The sequence below is a fragment of the Apostichopus japonicus genome, chromosome 17, assembly GCF_037975245.1.
Source record: "Apostichopus japonicus isolate 1M-3 chromosome 17, ASM3797524v1, whole genome shotgun sequence".
NCBI lineage: Eukaryota > Metazoa > Echinodermata > Holothuroidea > Aspidochirotida > Stichopodidae > Apostichopus > Apostichopus japonicus.
This window is the reverse complement of record NC_092577.1, coordinates 29,318,568-29,345,033: the sequence shown is the minus strand read 5'-3', so window position 1 is coordinate 29,345,033 and position 26,466 is coordinate 29,318,568. Positions and strand designations below refer to the sequence as shown.

The 26,466-nt window shown below is 38.5% G+C and overlaps 2 protein-coding genes across 3 annotated transcripts; one reads left to right on the top strand and one right to left on the bottom strand.

Annotated features, from left to right (window-relative positions):
* The first annotated feature begins 403 nt into the window (after window positions 1-403).
* LOC139985074 (protein archease-like) lies at window positions 404-10,176 on the top strand. Its single transcript, XM_071999269.1, has 9 exons — window positions 404-710; window positions 1,482-1,506; window positions 2,072-2,082; window positions 3,035-3,066; window positions 6,477-6,555; window positions 7,180-7,262; window positions 8,062-8,114; window positions 8,505-8,541; window positions 8,931-10,176. The coding sequence occupies exons 1-9, from the start codon at window positions 527-529 to the stop codon at window positions 9,018-9,020; spliced, it is 594 nt and encodes a 197-aa protein (XP_071855370.1). The 5' UTR covers window positions 404-526; the 3' UTR covers window positions 9,021-10,176.
* Window positions 9,773-25,633, bottom strand: LOC139985073 (dual specificity protein kinase CLK2-like). Of its 2 annotated transcripts, XM_071999267.1 has the most exons (13): window positions 25,457-25,633; window positions 23,161-23,288; window positions 22,657-22,840; window positions 21,313-21,406; window positions 20,105-20,174; window positions 18,331-18,447; window positions 17,548-17,638; window positions 17,019-17,094; window positions 16,486-16,580; window positions 15,526-15,655; window positions 14,774-14,856; window positions 14,195-14,274; window positions 9,773-13,760 (listed from the first exon to the last, which is right to left on the bottom strand). In XM_071999267.1, the coding sequence occupies exons 1-13, from the start codon at window positions 25,460-25,462 to the stop codon at window positions 13,487-13,489; spliced, it is 1,428 nt and encodes a 475-aa protein (XP_071855368.1). In that variant the 5' UTR covers window positions 25,463-25,633; the 3' UTR covers window positions 9,773-13,486. The 2 variants fall into 2 exon arrangements, with proteins under 2 accessions (XP_071855368.1, XP_071855369.1); XM_071999268.1 differs by lacking the exons at window positions 21,313-21,406; window positions 23,161-23,288; window positions 25,457-25,633 and having other exon boundaries at window positions 22,657-22,721.
* Between the last annotated feature and the right edge of the window lie 833 nt (window positions 25,634-26,466).

Sequence of the window (26,466 nt, the reverse complement as noted above, 5' to 3'; positions counted from 1 at the left end):
TGACATGTATTGAGGAATTTTCACTGGACCTTGTTTACAATTTCTATTTTACCGCTATCCGAATCGCGATCCGCAAGGGGAAAAGCTATTTGTTGACCAATCTTTATCTCTTTGTTTTTAAGTTCCTTTTCATGACCCATATTTCTAGGACACACACCTTTAGGTAGTCACTGAAGAAGGGGAATGACATATTTTAGAAAAGAAATCAAGCTTACCCTTATACCCTTGGAAAGCACCCCCCCCCCCCACCGACCCCACCTCCCACAAAAAAAGACAATCTAGCTACGCCCCTGGCTCTGTGATGGCAACAGCGCGAGATACACAAAACGGCTCTGGGTGATAATTATGGTAAGCGCCACCGTAAATGTAAACATGACGTAATGTTGCAACATGTAGGGAAACTTTCAATTCTGTGTTCTGTGTAGTAGCAAGTCGAAACAGTATTGACCAGGGGAACATCTTGTCGTTCCGTAGCCTACCGGCGTTATTTCCATGGTGAAGATCGCTCAATCACATAACCAATATTATGGCCGATGCTAAGGAAAGCAGTGAAGTGGTAGAGGAGAAACAGCAGGAAGACACTGGAGCTCAGGCGAAAGAAGAAACCCAGAAAACTGAACAGGAACAAGCTGACGATTACGAAGACGATGATGATGAACTGGTCAGACCAGCGCCTTATGCTGACAGACCACCAATCGGCAAATATGAATGTAAGCTAACAAAACCAACCCAGCCTTAACAGGTCTAAGGCCTAATGTAGAACTACGTTAGGTTAGCACCTGATTCTGCAGATAAGCGCGATGAAGCCAGCCTCGTCTAGCCTGTTTACTATTAGTACTAATATTATTATTAGGCCTAAGCCCTAACCAAGGCATAGGCCTATAGGCTAGGTCTAACGTTAGTTTGCCCCTGCAAGAAGCCCATGACATTGGCATGTATGACTTCTTATTCACTGTGATGTTTACCGTGATATCACATTAGTGCAATGTCTAACATTAGTTGTATTCAAAGATGTCACATGAATTACGGGTCAATTTATAGTGTCCAGTACATAGCATTATTTGATTCCGACCCAATCCCTTTTAGTGAATTAATGTTACTATAGGTTTACATGAACAAGACTGCGCCTTAGTTCTTACGCTATCATTTGTGAAATACCATGTTAGATGTCAGTTCAGAATGACGTTCTAAATCGTAACTGGTAACTTAGGGCTTTTTGGCTAAATTGATATTTTTTGGCAGAGCTCATGAGTCACGACTAGCATTTCTGAGTTCACTGTTCCAGCCAATCATTTCTTTGCTTTATCAATTTTTATTTGTTCAATTTCCCCGTCAGCTCTGTTCATTATGCAATTTAGTCACACAAGTTCTATTGTATTTAACATTAATTAGAGGAACTGAGAATGTTAGTTTAAGACTATATAAATCACATATGCAAATTTATTCATTCCAAATGTTTTTATCTTTCTTTTCATATACAGATTTAGATCATACTGCTGATGTACAGTAAGTCAATTTGATGGTTTATACTTTCAAAAATATTTTAAGAAATATTACTTTCATATATAAAAGTTGGAACCTTTGACATTTTTCACAGGATCTTAGCTCAGGATTGTCTCAAAGATCAAATCAAACAAAAACAGATTGACAGCACATATATACAATCAACATGGATGGATACTGTAACTAGAATGAAAAACTTACTGATTAAGTTAGACAGAACAAGAGGCAATGAGATGAAAGGAAGCAGTAGATGAAAGATAATTAATGGTGATAATTAACTATGCACTGCAGACAGGAGCAACACATAATGTTAACAATGGAGGTAAAGAAGGAGAGAATATAGGCAAACTTTGATGGAGCATGTTGTAAGTGAACCAATTCTTATCGGTATGACTTAAGATCTGTTTATTCTTAGTGCTCAGTTCACATGACAAGGCAAGGGGCATAATTTTTCAATCAATCTGGCTTGTTAGTACTAAGAACATTCTCGAGAATAATCAATATTTCAATATTTATTTAAATTTTGGTTTCCATTGTAATCTCTTCTTTTTATTATTTTCTCTCATAGGTTGCACTCCTGTATCCTTTTTGAAGTAAAATTGTTGTGAATTGTTCTCTATATAGATCTATATGTTCTATAGAGAGTATGAGTTGTTAACGTAACAGTCAGTTCGAACACTCTAAGCTACTATTAGGCTCCGGCATCAATGTTATTGAACAGGGCTTATTTTTAATGTCTTGTAAGACCCGTAGTCATTCCTGAAACATAAACATACAACATAACAATATACTAGATAATATTTAATTTTCACCTTATTGTATTAATTACTACTGCATTCTGTATGACCTTCCTACTAATAGCAGCCTCCTGATACATAGTATGGGACACACTTCTTCTAGTTATGACCCAATTAACAATAATAATACAATTAACAATAATAATAATGAACTTTTGTAGTTGCGTTGATATCCTTCAATGAGACGCTGATGGCAAGGTGAAACAACAGTGAGAAAAGGGCAAAGCAAGTTACAGACAAAGAAATTAGATTGCAAAAGGTAAAAATCAATTAGAAGTTGCTGAGTTGACAGAAACAGATGAGTTTTCAGAGTAGATTTGATGGATGCAATCTGAGAGAGCTTGATGCATTCAGGTAGATTGTTCCAAAGGTGTGGGGCAGCAGAAGCAAAACAGCGGTCTTCCTAGGATTTAGGTTTAGTTGGCTTTATGGTGAGAGGACATTCATGTTCCCTTTGCTATACTGCTAAAGGTATTATGACTGCCTGATCAGATGTGATGTGTTTCTGTGAGCTTAACATTGGAAACTGCAACTTAGGAAACATAACAAATGACACATTAAGGCTGATATAATACACAAAAATGGTGAATTTTAACAATAAGATTCATATTTATGGAGGGACTGACTACTCTACTCACTAAGTGCTCATTCCTTGATGTTTTAGCTTTAAGATAAGTTATTATTTTAATGTAGTTTAAGAGATATTCCTTTTTTCTTTAACAAGACCATAACAGGGGGAGACAGTTTGAAGGAATCATTTGAACAGGTAAGGATGCAGTTATTATTACACTAGTTATGGATTCAGTTATTATAACTATGTATGCAGTTATTATTACACTAGGTATGTATGCAGTTATTATTACTACACTAGGTATGTATGCAGTTATTATTACAACACTAGGTGTGGATTCAGTTATTATTACTACACTAGGTGTGGATTCAGTTATTATTACTACACTAGGTATGTATGCAGTTATTATTACTACAATACTTACTTAGGCGGAGTGTATAGCCTAGTGGTTAACGCCGGCGTCTCCCAGTCATGAGATCCCCGGTTCGATTCCCCGCCGACAGCAATGTGTGTCGTCTGGCAAGGGTGTTGTTCAATAACAACTTCCTGACAGGGACGTTAAATGGATGTGTGCCGAGAGATTGGCTTCGGTCAGCTTGCGAGTCTACAAGCCTCCATGGCTTCTTTCGCGGGTTCCTGCTTGCGGGAAGATCACATATACATACATACATACATACAATAGGTATGGCTTCAGTTATTATTACTACACTAGGTATGGATTCAGTTATTATTATATTATTACACTAGGTATGGATTCAGTTATGATTACTACACTAGGTATGTATGCAGTTATTATTACTACACTAGGTATGTATGCAGTTATTATTAGTACACTAGGTATGTATGCATTTATTATAACTACACAAGGTATGGATTCAGTTATTGTTACTACACTATAGGTATGGATTCTGTTATTATTACTACACTAGGTATGTATGCAGTTATTATTACTACACTAGGTATGGATTCAGTTTTTATTACTACACTAGGTATGAATGCAGTTGTTATAACTACAGTACACGAGGTATGGATTCAGGTATTATTACTACACTAGGTATGGATTCTGTTATTATTACTACACTAGGTATGGATTCAGTTATTATTACTACACTAGGTATGGATTCTGTTATTATTACTACACTAGGTATGGATTCTGTTATTATTACTACACTAGGTAGGGATCGACTCACTTATTATTATTTTTACACCAGACATATATCTTGTTATTCAATCTCTCTCACTGAAGGTAAAACATTGGCCTTGTGGGCAGATTGTACATGTTTATGTAAAAAGAGTGCACCTGAAAGGGATTTTCATATTAATCACGTACCCTTTACATAATTTGTTCCTGCTTTCTAACTAACTTGCAAGTTTCGTAGGCTGATTTCTCCTTCCATATCATATCAATTACGACTGCATTTCAGAAGAATTAACCTTCTAACCTTACAACCAAAGTAACTTTGTGGTGTATTAATAAAGGTTGCTATTTATCACTGACATACCTAAATTGTTTGATTTGAAAATAACAAATATGTTATAAATAGTATTTCAAATCAAAATATTTCTCTGCAGACAAATTTTGATAAAGCAGCTGTTTGCTGTTGTTAATCAAAACATTTATCTTTTTCATCATTTCATGTATCGATTGTCTGCCCTTGAAGTTAAATAGTTCTTACTAGGGATCAATTCATGCATCCATTTATTTATGTTTTTTCTTCACAACAGCAATAAAATAAGCACTGAATGTTGTCTGCCTGGCTTAAAACATATTTTAAAAGATTAAAGTGTTTGATTCTGTAGGATCAATCTGGCTATCTGTAGGTACTAATACCGATTATGTTAGGGCATAACATTTCCTACATTTTACTTCTATTATTTCTTGGAGGCTTGGCTTCCAAAATTTACAGAGAATATTTCCTTTGGTAATTTGGCAATTTTCAGAGATTTGTTTCATTTTGCTTGCTGGGAAGTGGAATGCGCATTCTTGATAACATTGTACATATACAGTGTATAGTCACAGTGTTAGCTCAGTGGTTAACGCTGGTGCCTTCTAATCATAAGGTCTCCAGTCCGAGTCACTCCAAGATTAATGTATATTGTCCAGTTACAGAGTTGTTGAAAATTCATAATCATGCTTTAAATATGAATCTAAGAGACTGACTCCGGTCATCATGCAGCTTTGATAAGCCAATGATGGCTTCTGAGTTCCTGCTTGCAGGAGGATCTAACATACATACATACATACATACATGCATACAAACATACACATTCACATACGCACACACACACATACACACACACACATACACACATGTATATACAGTACTACTAGTCTTTCTGGCTCTTTTTCACCTGTTGTATGTCCTTGATTATTGAGCCAAACAAATCTTGGCATTCAATTCCAAAGTGTTTTTTTTTTGTTTTTTTTTTATTTAAATGCTGTTTGGTGATTGTGTCAATAGTATTAACCTACACTGTAGTTTCTGATGTGCTTTGTGATACAATGTTTGTTCAAGGTTATTGTGTGAGCATAGTCTAGAATTCCCATATATTATTATTCCCGTAATATTTCGCCAGCTGTAAATAGGTCCAAAAATAGTTAATCGTGCAAAGAAGAGAAATACAAAGGAAAAAAAGAGAACAATAAAATTAAGAAAAAAAGGAAAGAAAAGAGCAGGAATTCACAGGGTTTTGTGTGCCTAAATGAAAGGGAGGTATGATATACACTACTGGTATTTGGCGGTAACTGAATACTAAGCTTTGGTTATCATTCTTAGTAAGGGAATATGTTTATTTCTTGGTCCAGTGTGTCTTGCTGTGTGTTGTGGAGTTGAAGAAGAAATATATCCAAATAAGCTAGAAATAAACTGAACCTGATCACCTTATGGCCAGCAAGCTTGGACATGTCTTTGTCTTCGACCCCAGAAATATATTTTCTCTCTCAATTTTACCCTTCCTCAATTGACTGGGAGTATTCCTACAGAATAAATTGTAGGAAAGATCCATTTTATATCACCCAAGACATTCAGGGTCAATAAAGATGAGCACTAAATGTTGTAGATTAAGGGAGAGAAACTAAGAAAAGAAGAATCAGAACTTGAGCTCGGCAGGTCTCCATTAATTCAAGGTTGGAAAAAGCTGTATGCAGGCTAAGTTCGCAAAGTTAGTTGTTTGATGAACGGCTTCTCAACTCTTACTCATGTCGAGTCAACTGTACTTAGCACCAGGGGTGGGATTGGATGTATGAAAGTGGGGGGAATCTTGAAGAGGGGTCTAAGGGGAGGGGGTTGGTGCCTCCTTGCCCCTCCCCCTCCCCAGTAGTCCTGCTTCTATACTGAGTTATTCAGCCTTTAATTGGAACTAACCTTCTAACCCTAATCATAGTTCTGTGTTCTTGAGTTGCTATAATCAGATGCCGCAAGTACTGCTTTACCGAGGATCATCGCAACACTATAATCAATAGTTTAATTTCTTTCTTTGGTTGGTTTGTATGATTATTATTGTTGTTGTTAGTGTAAAGAAAATGTACTCATGTGGATAATGATTTGTTAAAATGTATCGTTCTTTGACGAAAATCTTTCTGTGATTGCTCTCTGTTTTTTTAGGTCGTTCTCGCCATGTTCGATTACATGACAGATGTTTCGCTGGTGGAAAAGAAAACGCAAGAAGTCATAACTGTCGATGGTGAGTTGATGATACCTTCCTAATAAACCATGGTCTACAGGTTGCTGCAATATAGGGAGAATAAGTTTCAGTAGTTTTTTGGAACCCCTAGGGTAGGGTTAGCAAGCCCTTCCCCCTCCCCCAAAAAAATTCATTTTAATATCCTTCGGTATTAATTGTTGTTGATGAACACAAGGATATGGAAAACCTTCCCTTTTAAGACAATTTGTTCAGAAATGATGAAGGCATGGTTGGGGGAGACAGTGTGAAAACACCCTGTTTTCAAAAAGAAGAAGAATGGGAGAAAATTCCATTTCTCACTGCAAATTAGGACCAGAGACTTACCTCGTGAACACTGCATGATATTAAGTTTGAACTGAGTCTGGAGATGGGTTCAGGTTAGCTTTGGCTCCTCAGAATTAAATGTTGGGCTGTATAACAAGCTTTGGAAAGATTCCATGTGGAACCAACTACCAATTCCAAACAGAAGCATGGAAAGATTCAAGGTGGGTCGAACACACAGGCCAAGCCAACTGCAGTCGGTTTTTACCGAGTACGGTAAAGAACCGGTGAACCGTGGTTAAGTACATATCTCATCATAAAATGCCACCCATTGATCAGTTTCCTATTTCTTCCGGTCCCCAGCCGAAGATTTCAACTCTCTTCTCTTTCATTTTCTGGACGAGTGGCTCTTTCTCTTCTCTGCGGATCCCTTCTTCATTCCCAGGGTAAGTCAAAGCTCACCTTTAAAATATGAGTCAGGGTTATAGCTACATGCAGCCACAACTCTGCCAAAAGGGGAAAAAATGAAAGATTTGCCTTCAAATTTGTGTCAACTGCTTGACTATTAAAGAGGATTAAATAAGAAAGTGTTAAAACATGTTGTAAAAGGTTTAAAATTTATAACCCCCTTTATCTTCAATGTTAAAAATATGCATGTTCGTGACCATATTTAATTGCAAGTTTCTGGTGAATGTCTGCATGTGATATACTCTCTTGGTGTATTAGGTGGCAGTGTGTAAAACAACAGACTTGTTCAAACAGTGGCTGGATTTGGCGCAGAATGGAGTTTTACAATAGTGATATAAATGCTTCATTAGTGAGTTAAATAAATGCAAATTAATGTGACCAAGCACAAGGATAATAAGTGTGCACAATTTCTTTGTGATAACTTGCATTACATGCGTGCATGTAATGGATCGTGTGTATCTGTTTGAGTATGGATGCATAATCCACTTTGTGTATGGGTGCAGGCTTATACCCCTATTTGTGTGAGGTGCATTCATGCTCTCACGCATGCTTCACGTGTATGGGTGCAGGCTTATATCCCACATTGTGTGTAGTTGCATTTATGCATGCCACTCGGTATAAGGGTACATGTTCCACTTTTGTGCGTCAGGTACTTGCATATATTTATCAGAGATGGTACTTGCATGTCTAGTCTACAGTATATATAGTTGCATTGCATGTTATCGTGGTATAACCTCAACAGTTCTCATTCCGGTTGATTTTTCTCTCCTCTCACAGGAAGTTGTCATTGAGGAGTTTGACATGGAAAATTTCAAGATAAAGTGCAGAGGGTAAGGGGAGTGATTCAGCCATTTAGATTGCAACAAAGCAACTAAAAGTTTTACATCTTTTCTTTAACTTTCATTTGTTGACATTAAATCTCTCCACCCTATGCTCAATTATTACTATGAAGTATTAAAACTGTCCTCATTGAAATGGTATGATCAGCGACTCAACTCTTTGTGTAATGTTCGGCTTCAAGTCACTTCCTAGAAATAACTCATACTTGTACATCCTGACTGAATGCAGCAAGTCTTGTGAGTTGTGTTTGTTCTATTTGCCTGTAAAGAGTTGAGAGTGGGGGGGGGGGGGGAAGGGGGGAGGAGTGTAACAATCTCATTTTGGAGAAATTTGTCCCTTAGTTTATTTGCGTCACCGAGTGTTTTCTTCTCCCCATTCAGGTATGGAGAGACATTTGATCTGATGAAGCATCCACAGGTTTGTTTTTTATCCCTCATCATGCGATACGATTCAGCTATAACTATAATTTTATAGATTTATATTCAGATTGCTAGGACTGACCTACTAAGGTTAGAGGGCTGGAGTTAATCGGCAAGTTTGACGACCCTTGTATTTATCCCCCTCCTACCACCCTCCCTTTGGTCTCACTTGTTTCCCATTCCATTTAACAACCACTAGTCGTCTCGTGACGACTCATTCAGAAACTGCCGTAATTAAATATACCATCTCTCTCTTGTGACGTCATAATGTAATACTACAGCATCATGTCAGACTTAGATCTCTTTATTCTTGCTCTGTGAGTCACCAACTCCCCTTCGATAAAGCCAGAGCACACTAACCTATTCTGTTTAACATAACTTTCACAGGGCACGGAGGTCAAGGCAATCACTTACTCCAACATGCAGGTCCACGACAAGGACCCATCTCACGACATTTACGTGATTATCGACATATGAACATCGGTCCGCCTCTAGAGGGGGCGCTGGCCCCCTACAGGGAGGTCCACCCAGTAAGCAGAGGCTGTGTTAGAGTAGAGCCTGGTTCGAAATTGCATAGAGTGTTATCTTGGTGGCTGGGATACTTACTACTCAGATGAAATATGCTGATGTCTGTGCGCAGCGATTCTTCATTCAGAGAGCCGATGGTCGGCATCGAGTGGGCGATGCATTGCATTTTATAGCAGATAACCTGCCTGGTGTGCTTCTTAACTGCTTTTGTGAAGTCACAGAGCTTATATAGTTAGCAATAACCTTTCAAGACAGACGAACAGACAGACAGTTTGATGAAGGTCATTCGGAACAACTCATCAAAGATATAAATTATCCAATCGTTTGCTCCAAGATTGAAAGAAGTTTGATATGTTTTGTTATGAATTTTAATTAATTTAATTAATTTTAACTCCTCTCTGCCCCGCTTTGCTTCCTTTCATCCATTTTGCACTAGGTAAATGGAGCCGTACTTTATACTGGCAACATTCATTAGTGAATTAATGTTTCTGTAAAAAAAGAATGTTGTAATTATGCTTAATCCTGTTGAGTAGAGATGCTATGTTGCTCTGTGGAAACTTGCAGTTAGTTACTGTACTGTTAAAATTGTGACACGGCTGTTTCCCTAGGAAGCTATAAATGCCAGAGCAATTTTTTCTTTTTTGGTTGATTAGTCCTGCCCCAACTTTATACTATTGATTAGAAGTGGTATTTTTTTGATATTGTTGTTGTAGTTGGGATTGCAAGAAATATACAATAAAGGTAGTATTGTCTGTTCAATTCCAAGGTTAACTTTATTGAACTTTAGGTAAAGTTTTTGCTTTGATTGCAATATTTGCTAACTGCCTGGTGTGTCTTATTCCTTTGAAAGAAAGAACCTTGGTTATGTTACTGTGCCAAAATATTCTAGTTATTCCAATTGTTCGAATCAGGATTAGATGTAATTTCTTGAATGTGAACCACTTCCTTATGTCTGTCTGTGTGCGTGTATTTATGTATGTGTGTAAATTTACTCACAGGTATATGAACCACTTCCTTATGTAGTAATTCTCAGAAATGCTTAGCTCTTCAATAAATCAATGTTTATGACTTTTACCAGAGGTATCTTTCATGCGCAGAAATTTTATATTTTTGTAGTTTGATTTCTTTCATTTTGTGTAAATAACTCATTGGCATCTAAAATAAAAGTTAATAGGGATATTACTCACAGATTTCAGCAAGATTGTGTCATTCACTGTGTTAGCTAGAATTATTGTAGCTGTCTATGTGGATTAATCTGAGATAGCGGGGTGGGGGTTTGTACAACAACCCGAAGTCTGTTCCTATTACTATTGTATAACTCCTATGTACTGTGGTCTGAATATGCTTTTAACTAGACTTGACTTATACGATACTTTACTACACTTGACTTTTAGTCAGGTCTGTGTGTGCCTAGAACTAGTACCTCTTAGTTAAGTGGGTCTGTGTTATCATGGGACTAGTAGATACCTAGGTAAATTGATCCTTACTGTGCCTTGGCTCATTTAATCAGTGGTGGCTACAAACACATTTGGACGTGAGGCAGCAGGCACACACAGAGGAGTGCAACATTTGGGGGGGGGGGGAGGTTGGGAGGAACCATCCCAGCGTGGGGTCCAGGGACACACTATAGGGCCACTGGTGGGCTCCAAGCCCTTGTAGCATTGAGGTTTTCTTTGTATCCAGCAGAATTTGTATCAGCTATTAATCAGCACAATTTTGGAGGTATGTTTACATTATATACATAAAACACAAAGTGTAACAGAAATGCAAATGTGTGTCCTTGTTGCTGCAACATCTGGTTTTCAAAATTATATTCATTTCGTTTATTAAACTTTACCTGATCTGATCTGTGTATTGGAGTGTGTATACCGTAGATTATGTAACCAAACTCATTCCCAGACAAACACAACCATAAGTTTCCTTGTTTTTTCCATTGACTTTCTAGACTTAGTGGTTTAGAGTTATAATTGGGGGGGGGGGTGCATTCTTGTTTAAAGGCTCTGGAAAAAACAATGTCCAGTGTGGTACTACACCTCTATGTAAAATCTTTTCAAGTTTGCAGAAAATAAAGTTGCTCACAGGCCCCACACACTCATGACCAAGCGTCACGTTTTGACAAAGCCCAAACTTCCATAAGCAAAAATCCATAGAAAATGCTCTCGTTTGCGACGGATAAATGCCAAAGAAATGCATTCCTTTGTTTGTGGAAATGTGGTTTCCATCGAGTATACCCTTACAATTAAGCCTAACTGTGATATTAAAGGCATTGAAGACTCGCCCCAAACCGCGTGCGGCCATCTGAAAAAGTTAATTTCCGTTGCTTGCAAGTGACGTTTTGTTCGTGTCGCTACTAAATGCAGACAGTACAAAATGCAGCCAGCATGAAACGTGATACCTTGTTATCTTTAGCTGGACCTGAGATGTCCATCGCTGTATCGTTTGTATACTGTGCTGTGGGTATTGACCACAGCTGTATGTACTGACTGTACACTAGTGTCTAATTACCGACGGTAGCAAGTTGTGTGTGTGTATTTTCTGGGATCGATGGTGGTGTCTAACACTTCTCTTACACCCCATTCAAAACTAGGTCAGATTACCGGCATTAGACGTTTCTTTTTGCGCGAGTCTTCACACCCTTTAAGGTGATAAGAACAGGTCACAACCTTTGTGATGCACACTTCCAATCTCTCCAATACCGCTATGGTTACCATTCATCGTGTATAAATGCCTTGGAAATGACATAGGGATTTGAAATAATGACAAAAGATGGCAGATACTGTTATTAATATTAATAATAGGTTCACTTATATTTACATGTACAACAATAAATTACATAGCAACAGTTACCATGGAGACAAAATGATCCATGACCTAGCTGAAGTCATCAACATCATCATGTTTTCATATATGAAATGCCCATAGAAAAAAAAAAAACATGACAAGGAACAGTGCTGTACTGCTATGGTGAACTACTAAGTAATTCCTTTACATTGATGAAAGTTGAGACATTCATTAAGTCCTGAATCGTTTATCATGCAGCAGCATATACAAAATGTGAGAAAAGCGTGAGTTGACATTAATGTGCAGCAGCAACAACCCTTAAAGACTGATCATCACAGACAATTCAAACAGATCGTAACAGACCGATCAAACAGATCGTAACACATGAATTCAATCCAACTGGAAATGTAGTCAACTGAGACACTACACTAAACAGAATTTTGGTTTCTTATCTGGGTTATTGCAGTTCTTACATTCCCAGAGGAAGATTTGATGGAACTACATAATTTGCACAAGAGTAGATTCAAACTGGCACTGTTAAAAGTAAAAGTACATACTGGTACTACCAAAAACAACATACAACCTAACATAATATGTTCTTAACATCATCTTCACATAAATGTCTAAAATGCAGTTGTGTGTGTGTGTGTGTATATAGCATGCAAGAGGGAGTAAACATATGACCATGCCACCCTTGATATATGAATATGCAACAACTACAAAGAACACAAAATCTCAGCTATCTAACCCAGTGTGCTGGCCTTGACCAAGTATCAGCTATCTAACACCAGTGTCCTTGACCAAGCATCAGCTGGTCAGGTAACCTACAGATTTCTTTCAAAGGATGATTTGACAGCAATGTTTTATTTTTAATGTGTCATGGTCCAAACAAGATTGGTAAGTTGAAGATCATCTTCAGTTGGTTTTGAGACATCCCCCTCTGCAGTAAATTTTACTGTAACAAAATGACTTATTTAATCTCAATTTTTAATAACACAATTTAATAAAAATAGCTCTCTCTCTCTTAAAAAACTGGCCCTAGGTTGATACATACCATAAGATGCTTGACATAAGAATGTGTCAAACTACATTAACAACCTCAGATAACAAAGACCAGAGTTTGCACTGTACTCTTGTCTGGAGTGTGACAATCTATTCCTAATCCTAACCCACAATTTTAAATATCTTAATTACCGATATGTAAACTGCAGTATTTCTGTCATAGCTCCACATCAAACAATTTTTTTTTTCTTTTCTTTCTCATTTGCATTTATACACAAGGATAAATCAGTACTTTTCATAAGTAGAATGGCCCACTTGACATATAAAACTGATCCTTATTCCTTCCTCTATCCACACTTCGGTCATAACCTCCAGGATACGTTCGCGAATAAACAGCACCATCCCCGCTCGTGTTTCTAACAGTGGATGGTGTTTAACCGATTGGCCGTCCGACCACGACGTTACTTCGTTCTCAAACCGTTGCCATGGTTTATTTAGCAAAACCGACCAAAGGTGCCGGACCGCAGACAACTTGGCACACGACAAAGACTGACATCCAGTCATCCTGCGGCAAGCCTTCCATTTTCGTCCAACCGACGGTGCGCCCGTCGTCATCGTAACGTTGACCAGTATCACCTGCTGATGCTGTGAGAGGGTCTCGTATCGTGACACCGCTGCTGTTTTGTCAGGGCGTCAAAGAACGAATGGTCCAGTGCCTGCTTGAGAGTGATGCGCTCGTGCGGGTCATAGTTCAACATAAGCCCTATCAGATGAAACAACTTTCTGTGCTCCTCGGATTCAGATGTCTTGTAGTCGCTTAGAGGGCGACAGTTGTCCCTCACGTACCGTCCTGACGAGCTGTTGCGATCCCACTCGACGTTACCGTGATAAAAATACTTGTTTTTCCTAACACAAAGGTAAGAAAAGCATTGTCAGGGGAGGGAATTATTTTTCTTTTTTTTTAAATCCTACTTTTCAGAAATTTTGAGTATTTAACAAACTTTTCATCGCATTACTAATAATTAGGTAATGATCCAAGATGGTTTATCAGAACTGGCATGTTGTCACCAAATTTACCCAATCTTTTTTCTTTGAGAGGTTAAATTTTAGAAGTCCTGAATTCCAGCAGAGATCAAACTGGCAAGTATCTGTCTCAAGGTTGAATCAACTGAAAGCAAAACTCCCCAAATCTACCATCACAAGGTTGAGAATGACATCCCAACACACCTTACAGCCTGTGTTGAAGTTCAATGTTTTACAATAATAGAAGTCAGGAGCCCTCACACCTCTTTCATCATTCTACTTGGCCCATGGATCAATCTAATCATCAAACTACTTACTTTGTCTTTTTGACCATCCAGCTTGGGAATGGTCCTAAAATTGTATCCATCATGGCAAGATGTTCCCTGTTATCGTGAGTCTGGGGGGAAAAGAAAGGTACACAGGAAAAGGTGGACTTTTTGGGAAGAAATACTGAAATGAGTGTATGCTATTTCATACATCAACTGTTAAATTGCCCTTTAAATCCATAATACTTTAAAGTGATTTATGAAAGGAAAAAAAAATGTTTAAATCCTATTCTCTACTTCACAGAAGATGGTTTGTATGCAAGAGTGATCACTACAGCTCTGCCAATTGTTAGAAATGCTTGCTTCTCTAGCATTGTGTGGGAAAGTTAGTTTTAGTGCATTTTCTCATAGGTGCAATGGGTTCTACTATTAGTTGTATTGGGGAAAAAACAATTCTTGAATGCTTTTTGAGTATGCCACAAAACTATCAAACATCGCCTCAATTGATTATCTTGTGATTTCTCTACATTCCCTGCATAGACCACAGATGGAGAAATTTTCACAGAATAGTTTAAAAACGGTTGTATAATTCTGTGATATCACAAAAACTCATCATGTTAAATTAAGTACCTGGAAGAGGGTGAACCCTGTATACAGCTCAAATACAATGCTGCCAATACTCCACACATCACATGGCTGAGCCCATCCTAACTCTGAGGATAAACAAAGAAGAGTGTATTAATACTTAAAGAAATATGAAAAATAAACTTGTGAGAAATAAATAATGTGATACACATGACTGTCCGGGGGGGGGGGGGGGGGGAGGATCAATACAGGGACTTGAGGAAAGATGCGATGGAAATTCAAACCTACAGGGCTGGTAAAGCAGAATTTTTATTGTAGAAGTGTTTACAATAATCAACCGTTAGAATAATAGCTTCAAGCAATTTTTTTACATCGGCCATATCGCACCAGAAATAGCCAACTTGAAACTTTGAAAGAAGGGATACTTACCAACCCCCTAAGGTAGATATGTGCTTCTAGAAGGTTCCTTTGGGTACGGGATATTAGTCAAATAGCTGTGACCACAGGGATCACTTATCTAGATTATGGGATAACTCAGGCAGCAAGTTTGTGTTAGGTTAAGATCACTTGGGCTTCAGTTTTGAATTTACCTACTTTGTGTTGGTACTGGCACTATACAAATAAGTAGGTCACTACCAATTATGTCAAGGATCACTAAGCCATGTCAAGGGTCACTAAGCCATGTCGAGGTCAACTCGGTCATGCCGAGGCCGACCCAATCATTGTCAAGCAGTGGTTCTTGGCAAAACGTTCTTGATTTCATAAATCTTGGTCCCAGTTGGATTGAGTCAGCTTACCTAATATGACCTCTGGAGCCCTGTAATGTCTCGTCGATACGATGGTACTGTGGTGTTCAAAATCAAATGTAGCCGAGCCAAAATCGATCAATCTGATTGTAGAGTCCTTGATGGTCCTCTCCTCCCGCCTCTGTGAATCAGAGAAAAGCAGAATATCGATTCCTGCCCTACAATCACAAAAATACAACTTAATGGCACACATTCTGTTGGCTAGTGCTGACTTTGTTGTTGTTTTTGTTTCCTGTTAATTGTGTGCACTAGCCTACATCTTGATACCTTATCTCAATATAGTGAAGGCAATCTTTCAATGTTTCCATGTAGAAAACAGGTCATCACATTTCAAAGAGTGGACGACGGGGTTATCAGATGTGACTAAATTTCTTGAGGATTTATCGTGATGACATCACAAAATCCCGCTGCTATCCATCGCCTGGGTTTCACTTAAGGGTTCATCTGTCAAGAATAAGTTGCCTTCAGATAATAATAACTTCAACAGCTGCAAGCAGACATTAAGTGGAGTGGGGCTTACAACTAGCAGTGTACAACTCACTATGCTATGAGAATACCCTCACAATATGGACAATTGAGGCTGGAGAAGGTTTAAGTCAATATTCCCTGTCTGTCATTCAGTTTATATTACAAGACACAAAAAAACAGCTTTGTGGAAATGGTAAATGAAATCAATTTTTTTTTCCACCCCTGTTAATTGTGTGCACTACTCTACATGGTGATACCCATCTAAATATGGTGAAGGCAACCTTTCAATGTTTCCATGTAGAAAACATGTCATCACATTTCAAGGAGTGGGCAAAACTTCACTGCCTGCCATGCCTCTGTATTTAGTGAATGTGACACTTCCTCGACAGTCAATGTTTTCTCACCTTCAGAAATGTCAAACATCTTCATGAAACCCTCATGAATTAGATGGTGTGGGAAACTATTGTAAGCTGCGAGACTCACCTTTGAAGGATTGTACGAGACGGAGTAATCTGAATTCAAGAAGAGGATATTCTCTGGTTTCAGGTCCGTGTGAGTGAGACTCAAGTCATGCATAACTGTAAAAACAAAGAGATAAGTAGCTTACCTTAATTACATTAGACATTAGCATTTGGATCCTAACTTTCGTTCAGAAGGGGAGGGTGGGGGGAACTGTCAGAATTGTGAAGCAATTGAAAAAGCTACCTTTTTTTTACTAATTTTTCCAGCACAAGTGAAAGTAGCAATTGAAACCACAGAGCTTTGCATTCCTCATCACCAAAAAACAGCCATTTTCCCCCCTTTTATCATTGCAAACCTAAAAGCAACTGCAAATTTATTTACAAAGGAATGTTAATGTTACGAGAAGAATGTCACAATTTCTACAAAGAAATAAAACAATATGCCTTCTCACGTAAGGGTTCATGTGCTGAATTTTATGAAAACAAAGTCTCTTGAAAGAACAGAAGATTCCCAAATAAACAAATTGACAAAAGAAACCATATACTGGAACTTACATTTGACAGAATAACAGAGCTGGTACGCTATATGCCTGATGTGATGAAGTGAGTAAGGGATGTAGTTGTTGTCTTTCTGCAATGTAGGAAGAAACACAGAGTTACATTGAATTGACAGGGATTAAACATAGCCGCATCATAGGTAACTGTTACCATACTGCCCCCTTACACCCTCCATTAATAACCACTTACAGTATTCCCTCTAAGGCCACCAGTCTCCCCAACCCTCCCCCCCCCCCCCCTCACCCTCCATTAACAACCATACTGCCCTCCAAAAGCAAAGATTGCTCTCACCTCAGTTCCTCCACCCACTCTACAATGAACTATTTATCATAGTGCCTTCCAAAAGAACCAAAAGCCCTCATTGCTGTTACACGTACTCAGACAATCCACCCCACCCCTCCTCCCTTTTCTACGAGTTAAGGAAGGAACATCCATACATATATATATATGTGTATTTATACATATATATATGCTATAAGCATAAAGTCTGACCCACTGCATTTAATATTTTCCCAGGAGTACCTACCAGGAAATCAAAGACACTTGCTCCAAGCTTTTCAAAGGCTAAGCACATATGTCCATGGTAGTCGAACCAGTCCAACATCTTGACACAGAGGCTAAAGAATAGAAACGTAACATACAGTAAATGGATTTATTAACTTCAGCAGCACACCGGCTTGTCAACTTTGACAATTGAATTTCCATCGGAATTATGCAGATGAGAATGAATGTTAAAATACTTGATAGGTTGAGTATCTTTTAGTTCCAAGGTTTGCAGTTGAAATAATAAATTCCATTACAAGGAACGTTGAATTTTCATGGTAAGTATAGATGAGTATGAATGTGATAATACTGATTAGGCTAAGTATCTTTAAGACCAGGATTTCTAGTTGAAATAATTAAAAGTCCATTACAAGGAAATAACCTGATAAACTCTGTTAAAGAATGAACCTTTAACCATAAATGGATCTAGGGCAGCAACGTGATAATTTCATGATTAAGAGGATGGTTTCCGAGGGTTAATTCATATTTGACATCTACAAGAGGAAAATCAATCATAGCATCTTGGTATAACATTTCATTCAGTTCCTGAAATAGGCCATTTCTGAGATTTTTAGCCAGTCATGTGTGATGACGACGTCACAGATGCAACTATGAGCACCATGGCAAAATGATTGGCTTGAATGAAGTTCCTCTTCTAGAAATCATTCAAATGTATCTGTAGCAGTGATGTGAGGCCAAGTTGTGACTCTATTTACTGTTTAAATTTGATCTGTCAAAAGGTATTAAAGTCAGAGCTTCGACTTACAATTTCCCTTCAGGATCGTTCCTCTTGAGTTGCTCCAGAACATTAATTTCAAGCTTCGAAGCTTCCCGATACTTTTCAATATTTTTGATGATCTTCAATGCAACTTTGTCAGGTCCACTGTTAGTGAGAAACAGAATAGCACATGTGTGGGTGTGTATCTATTTATATATATTAGTGCTGATAATCGAATCTTTCTTAAGTAGTAAAATAATTGCATAGCTCTTCTTGCGATTACTGTCATTACTCGGTTACAGTTATGAAGTCATCACTGTCATTTTTACATTGCAGAAACACAGTCAAAACAAAACTTTCTCCATGGTGCACTGTCTTTATTTGTTCTTTCATGTCCTAACGTGTGGTGTGTAAATCATGTTAAAACATCTACTAACAAAAACTGTGAACAACTTTCAATCAATCACGTTTTCTTCAAATCGTTCATAGGAAATCAAATACTTTCGAATGAATCTACAAGGCTACTACAACTGCTAGCACCATTAAAAGCAATGATCAAACATTGCTAGGACTGAACGTTGCACTGTAGAACTAACAAACAGTGAATCTAAGCAGGTGCTTGGCAATGTTTAGCACAGCACAGTGCTAGTGAGGCATTGTGAGATCCTGTATACTTTTGCAATATTTGCTGAAAAACTACTTTAGTGTGGTTTTTGATAGGTTAGCTAGCAAAAATCACAACTTAGGTTTTGAGATTAATCAAACTTCCAATCGCGACTACTGAAAATTAATCGATTATGACTATCGCGACTAATATATTGAGATAATCAGTGTCCACGGCCTAGTTGATAAGGGTGTTCGCACAGGCCCGGGTTCAAATCCCGGTGGAGGCTGGAAGATTTTTCACTGTTCTGGGTTTTTCCAACTCGTGGCAATTTCAAATATAAATGTAATGTAAGAGATGAACTCTTAATAATAAAATATGCTGCACTGTCATATAATTTAAACCAAATTCACGTCACTACTCCATAATATTCCACTCGGCATCAGGTTCACATTAATAAGCCCCATGTTCTGCCCCCATGCTACAAGTCTTTCTGGAATATGGTATACTGGCAAAAACTCACTAAGTACTGTCAAACAGAAATGTCACCTTTAATGTGCCACACATTGGGGTTATACTTGCCATCACTTTCATATTTTGTCAATCATACCGAAAGCGACTGTAGGTGTGGTTGCATAATTAATCAAATTAGTAAGACTTAACTGATAATGGTCTTAAGGTTCAATATGTAGTTATTGCAGGGGACATTTTTGATGGATTTTCTTTGGTCATCTCTTGGACAACCAGGCCGAACAGTTAATTTGGTTTGTCCGAGAAAATGTAGCAAGACAAAACATGACCAGTTTTGCACTGCAGGATGTGTACACTGTAGTAGAAATGTGCAGATTGGTGAAAAGCACACCAGCTAGGTAATAGTTAGAAACCTTATCTAGTGTAGAATCAACATTTGCAAACAACACCCACCCACCCCTCTGTGAGAAACAAGACAACCAAGAGAGAAAATCGGAGGATGTTCAAGCATTGATGACTTCATTTTGAGACTGGCCCCAAACCCCAAGTCTAGTACCTGTTGAACACCTCCATCTCCAAAAACAGACATTTGTTTAATATAATTGGCTGAGGGGGGGAGGGGAGGTGGGGGAGGGGAATTATTCATCAGAGCCATCTATAATAACCTAGTTGAGTTTGCATGGTTGTGTTTACTTCTCTTAAAATAATTTCACTGCCTGACATTATTTAACCCTCCCCTGCACTCACCCTGAACCGTAATCCTTGCACTGCACGACCTTGCCAAAAGTCCCTTCGCCGAGAGTCGAGAGGATCTCGTCTGCAGACGAATGGAAACGAGACAAAAGTTAGCAATGTCACACGGCATGGTTATGATGCCAAACCAGTCTGCTGCGTTCATTATGCGACATGCGCTCTTAATCGAAACCTCGTCAAGCTAAATATCACTTTAAGCAAGAAATTGGACAAGTATATTTTGATAAGACTTGTCAGTAAAAGAGCGAGAGAGAGAGAAAAATGGCCTCGACGAGGAATTGACAGAAGTTATAGAGCGTCTTATCGACCAATGAACTGACACCTCAAAGCAGGTTTGGCAAGCATAACCGGGTCAAAATGCCACATAAGCTGTGATTTTTTCAAGCGTTTCATCTCAGCTCAGGTGACTCCAAGAAAACCATGGGGGGAAAAGTGGTCAAGGAAATCAGCAGTTTCTTTGATTTTGTTATTTTTACTCGTACCCAGAATCACCAAACACACACACACTATGTTGTTCACAAACAAATGCACACCACAGGTTTCAAATCAGAAAAATATTGCACTACTAACCCCTGTACTTCCTCCTCTATTATCTCCCCATACCCTCACCCCTAAGCTCCCCCCACCCCCTCTACCACCAAGTTGGCACATATCATTTTACTCCATCACAGACATTTTTTGTGAGAGACTGTTTCCCCAAGGTACATCGATAGTTCTAATCAAAGAAGGAAATTGTAAAAATGAAAGAATTTTCTCAAACGTTTGAGGCCGTTCAAATAAATTTAACAACATTTTTTTTTTTTTGGTATCATTAACCAAGTCCACAAAATGGGACTATGAAATGGCATTTCAACCAAAGCCCCAAGTGAGAAATCACACAGGAATGAAAGCCACGCATTTTGGATACTTTTTTTCCTTTTCTAATTTAAACAACTTGGTCATGTTTTTTTATTAAAGCGTGTTCATGTGTCTACTTTTTTTCAAGTGTGTATGATCTCTTGTGCAAAAACTAAGGAAAGAGAGAAAAGCAAAAAAAATATTTGGTGCTAGAACCTTTTTTCTTTTTTTAAAGCTCCATAAAGCTTTAAAAGCTCTCTTATATGACTGTTGCATTAAAGCTGATTATACAGAGCTGTTACTCTTTGTGGTTTATGATTGGGAGGGCTTAGATAGATACAGAATTACGGTTAGAGGTGCTGTACATCTTGCTTGCAATGTATCCCCCGGCCGGTACACAAGATGGCCCTCCTCATCGTCGACCACACTCTGTCTTCGCCCGTCCGTCTTGAGCGTCTTCTGACATCACCGAAGAAAGTCCAATCAGCACACACGTACCAAAACGGATGGTGCACAGGGGGACGTTGGATAGATGGATGGATGGGAGGTGGTGTCGAGTTGGCATAGAGTGTTCATAAGCAGTTCGGTTTCAGATCGAAAGAGCGACGCCGATCATGGATTGTTGTGTGTTTGTCAACAGAATACGACGATTCACAATCAGCCACAAGGTTTACATGGATAATAGATAAAGGATGCAAAAATGGCATACAAATAACCAATCAATTATGCCACTGTACACCACTGATACTTTGGTTTGGTTTTCTCAAATTGTGGATCTAATGATCAAACCAGATGGAACTCTTGTTTACTCTTCCTAGCTTAGCAAATGAACAGACAATCCCCACACCAGCAAAGAAAATTTAGTAATGATTGCTTTTCAAAATCTTCTTTTCAGAGGAAGATGACAAGTCCTCATAGCGGACTGCTCATTTGAGTGCAATTCATTCAACTTGTTCAAAGACATTGCTACCTAAGCACATGATGAACATGACAGATTCAATCCTTAAAAAATAAAAAATAAAATGGAAACGTAAAAAGTAACTTCTACAGAGAGAGAGAGTAAACCTCACTTGGGAGGGCAGTTTGTTCAAGCATAGTCACTAACTTTTAACAATACTCATTATGTAGTCCCAATGTGATAAAAATTCAAAGAATCATGCGGGTATGTCATGCAACTTTCTAATCAAATCAAATAAGGAGCCACTCTTGTTGAATACCAAAAAGAACAACTTACCATCATTAATCTGGAAAAAGGGGAAAATGTTAGGTACTGAAGTGTGGGAGGGTGGGGGGGGGGGGGGGAGGATTTTGGATGCCCTTTTTACTCTATCACAGCCAACAACAAGTTCTTTGCCACACCAGTCCTTTCCTAAGGTATATCATACACCCCATTTTACGTTCCTGGGATCACCGCCCGATACCAAAAGTTACAATAAACTGTCTTGGATACCCTGTCTATTCCAAATGTCAATTTATGTCATTGCACCCTTCTTTTTTCTCATCTGCCAACCAAATATCCATTGCTCACATTTTGCATACCAGTTTTCTGTGCACTTTTCATGCTATAAAGATTCTCATGGGAGTAGCATCTGTTGCCCAACCTGACCATGGGAGAGGGGGGGGGGATAACTTCTTGGTGACCTTGTCAATGCCTTGGGGGGTAACAGTACTCAAGCAACCCTACATATAAGTTACAAAACTCAACCCACCGATGAAGTTGTGCTGTATGAGTGTTCTCGACTTCTTTTGCTGTGGTGACGCCTCCTCTTGCTTCTGGGGTAACCCCTAGATTGGTTTCTATCGTAGGCATCTCCCCTGTAATCATCGTAGTACCTGCTCTCTCTGTAACCTCTACGAGAGTTTGAACGGTCCCGATCCCTCTCTCTGTGACGGCTGAAAGAAACGAACATGATCGTACAGACTGTATCGTATATCTAGTCTTTATTTATGAGACACAGAAATTTCATTTCAACTGAAGTGTCTGCCAAAAAGGTCAGAATCACTCAGCACTGAATAGTGCTCTTGTAACTACTGAGTTGGTTAATTGTCAGAAGTTTGTTCCCCTCTATTTTCTGGGAATTTCCACCCCACCCCACCCTAGTGTGTGTATAGAGGTGTGGGTGGTTTGAATAGTCTCTTACTCTCATTGGCCTAGCCCAACCTAAGAATACAAAACTCAGGCCCCATCTGGAGGTCCCACTCCATAAACTTACCTCCTTGATCTGTATCTCTTTGACTCTTGATATCTAGCATCTCGATTGTAAGCGCTTGAAATGGAGCGCCTCCTGCGATGCCTGTGATGGTAAGATTGACTCCTAGAACGTCGCTGATACCTTGGCATCTGTGTAACAAAAAATTTTTGATATATAACATTCTGCTTGGTGGGTCACTATAACAGGAATTTAGGCTTGCCTGGTATTAATGTAATGGTTACAAGTGATTCGACGATCTACAATTATGCCTAAGGGTACGCGATTGCTTCTTTCATTAATTCCCCCCCCCCCCCAAAAAAAACCCAGGAATGAGTGAATATTAAGTGGCAAAATGATTGCCACGATTAGCTGATATTTAACACGTTTTACACTCCTGTCATAACAGATTATGTATTTTGTTTAATAGCTTAAGCTGGGAGTATTACTTATCTTGAATTTATAGAAAAGGGATCAAGAATGCACTTAAGGATTAAGTGTCATTTCTTTCTGGGAAAAAATTCTAGTAGACATAGGCTATCCTTTATATAGGTAGAATGGTAGGTCCCATAGTATTCAGCCCATTATTGCATTTGGGCCTACTAATGGTAGCACCAGTATAACTTAGGCCTATCGGTTTTTTTTAACACAGGCTACGAAGACAACTTTTTTTATTCCATTCATTAACCATTTCCTTTCATCTTTTGGAGAATAATTTACCAAAGATTAGATTTGATGGGTCATAGGCACAGGTTAGCCTTAGCCTACATAATTTCATAGGCAAGTTAAGAGTTGAACAGTGTCTTCGTATACACTTTACATTGAAATTTTGTGCCAACTGAAGAGTTTGACCACCAGTCAGCTGCTTTTGAAATCTGTATCCCGAAAAATCTTAATCTAGCCTAGGCTAATCAAACTTTGTGCTAGTTTACCTTTCACCAGAATTTGTTGAAATGTCAAGTAATGTTATTTCCACTACTAGGCCTAATCACTCAACGTATGCATTTTTCATATGTAAAGCTCCTCAGAAATGTAATGATCATTAAGTATTTACTGTTCTGTGCCTACTCAATGTACAATTGAGCAGAATTTGACCAAAAAATGTCTGCCATGTCTAGTTTTTTCATACCCCAAAATTGACACATTTGGCGATAAGGTAACTGTTAGTGTTGTGTTAGTATACATCCATTGATACAAGTTTCAGTTATTCACCAAACACGGTACTTTTGGCCGATTATTTTGCACTGAAAAATTTCTTGTGCAGAAAACAACTTCTTTTTCACTTACATGTACGCTGCAAGTTTAGGATACCAAATCCAGGAAAATGAAATTAACATGGGAAAGTATTCACAGAAAGTTGAGAAGGATCGTAAGACTGAGTGAATGTCAGGGAATTTAAGCTGCTTATACTTTACTGGAGGCATGGGTGTGTGTAATTAGTGATTACGTTAAGAAGTAAAAGGTAAATGCGGTCTGCGTAACAGGCAAAAGGAGGCGTAATCATGGAATAAGTAAAGTATTAAAATGCGGTCCCCGTTATAAGGATGAAACTTTGCAAGACCAAATTATTCCATACAGCAGCTGGATTTCACCTTCTCACGCCATATTGATAACTATAGCCAAATAAGGTGTCGCTGTTTAACTTTTAAATTATCACCCCAGTTGTACTAAATCATCATTCCTCTTCCGAACCTAATCTATCAGGCTGAGAATCTAGTCTCTATCCTGCTCCAGCCAAATTTATCATTCTCCATCCTCCTCAATCAGTTTGGTAAGCCATTCTGCTCCTCAAATAAACCCGGTATTTTCTGCTGACTAAAACGTTGTTTTCCGCTGACAAATTTGGTGTGTGGAAAGCGCAATCTTTTGTTAGCAGAAAGTACCTTTTGCTTGAATAACTGTAACTGGAGGATGTTAAATGCTTACAACAACCCACAATTTGATCAGCACCTACCTGAAATGGATTCTAACTCATGAAATATGCAACTCTGCTTTGATGCAAAAAGCATTGCTAGGCGCTAGTAATATTTGAAGGTGCGTCAATTGAAGCCTTTACTACTAGGCCTATTATAACCATTATAAGCTCAGTCTGGCGTTTCATATGTCTAGTCTATCCTTTTCGATTGCACAACAACTTTTTTAGCACGTCCTAACGTTAAGGTCTAGCCGAAATGTATATTACCCAAGCCTGCCGTGACTTATTATCGCAAACTGTTAGTGTACTGTTACTGTAAGAGTAACGTTAGGCTTTAGCCTAACCTAATAAGATTAATTGCCAAAAAATACTCAAGACAACTGTTCGGCTTCATGTTTTCCTTACTGTCATTGAGAAAATGTCGTGCAACCTCTTGTAAAAATATTCAGAACGAACACGCTCGAACCACTCAATTTTGCTTTCGTTGTCTGGTTCCAATGTCCAGTAGGCTGTTTTGTGGTGTTTTGTTAGCTAAGGTGGCTTTTTCTACTACGCACTGTCTCAACACATACCTTTGCAATGATGAACTAACTGACCGATTTCATATTGTGGACATTCAATTCATTTAACCCACTTCTGGATTGGCTAACATTTAGAATATATTCTGTCGATGCGAATATCAACCAATCAAAGTAGGGGATAGATTCGTTGAGACCACTTCAGCTGTTCTTTGTAGAGGACATACTGGTTCGTGTATTAGAAATTTAACCATAGATTTAACTCTAAGGTGATAATCAAAGACTACATTGTCCCTTGGTTGATCATTGATACTTCTATGTAAGGACATAAGGCTTCTGAAATAGAATAAGGAAAGAAAATTCTCAAAAGAATATTATATCTGCATCTCATTAGAGGGTGGGCAATGCAAGCGATCGGCGAAGATCGATGGACTTTTCCTGTAACGTTGTGTTTGCACGTTCTAAACACAGATCGTAACACACAGAAATTTACACAGAATTACATACATGTACACTGAAAGATGGCGTGCTTCAAGATCTCCAGTTGTGCACAGTGTAATTTCGCGATCACACACTCAATTGGGCTGGGGTTCAGTTCGGGCAAAGAAAAATTGCTCGTGCTCTTTTTGCGTGAACATTTTCAACAAACTGTGGCTAATTACGCGATATATACGTATGTACGTAGTATGTGGCCCACCTCATCTTTCTGTTTCTAAAGTCTGTTTTCAAGTTAAGATTTCAATGAAAAAATCATAAAATATGCAACATGTATGAATTGTAATGGTGTATAGTACCAACATCGTCACCGCCCTAATTGCGCAACCAAAATGGCTTTACTCCATAGGCGTAGGAGCCTAATTTGATTGGGGGGGGGGCTGTAACGACTTGCCCGAAAAA

Bases quoted from the DNA above. Each gene is read 5' to 3' on its own strand.
- LOC139985074 (XM_071999269.1), top strand. From the start codon at position 527: ATGGCCGATGCTAAGGAAAGCAGTGAAGTGGTAGAGGAGAAACAGCAG. The intron at 711-1,481 runs GTAAGCTAACAA...TTTCATATACAG, and splicing joins ACCAATCGGCAAATATGAAT to ATTTAGATCATACTGCTGAT. The intron at 6,556-7,179 runs GTGAGTTGATGA...TCCGGTCCCCAG, and splicing joins AGAAGTCATAACTGTCGATG to CCGAAGATTTCAACTCTCTT.
- LOC139985073 (XM_071999267.1), bottom strand. The intron at 16,581-17,018 runs GTAAGTTCCAGT...TTGTTTTTACAG, and splicing joins GCTCTGTTATTCTGTCAAAT to TTATGCATGACTTGAGTCTC. The intron at 14,857-15,525 runs GTAAGCTGACTC...GTTTATCCTCAG, and splicing joins GGCTCCAGAGGTCATATTAG to AGTTAGGATGGGCTCAGCCA.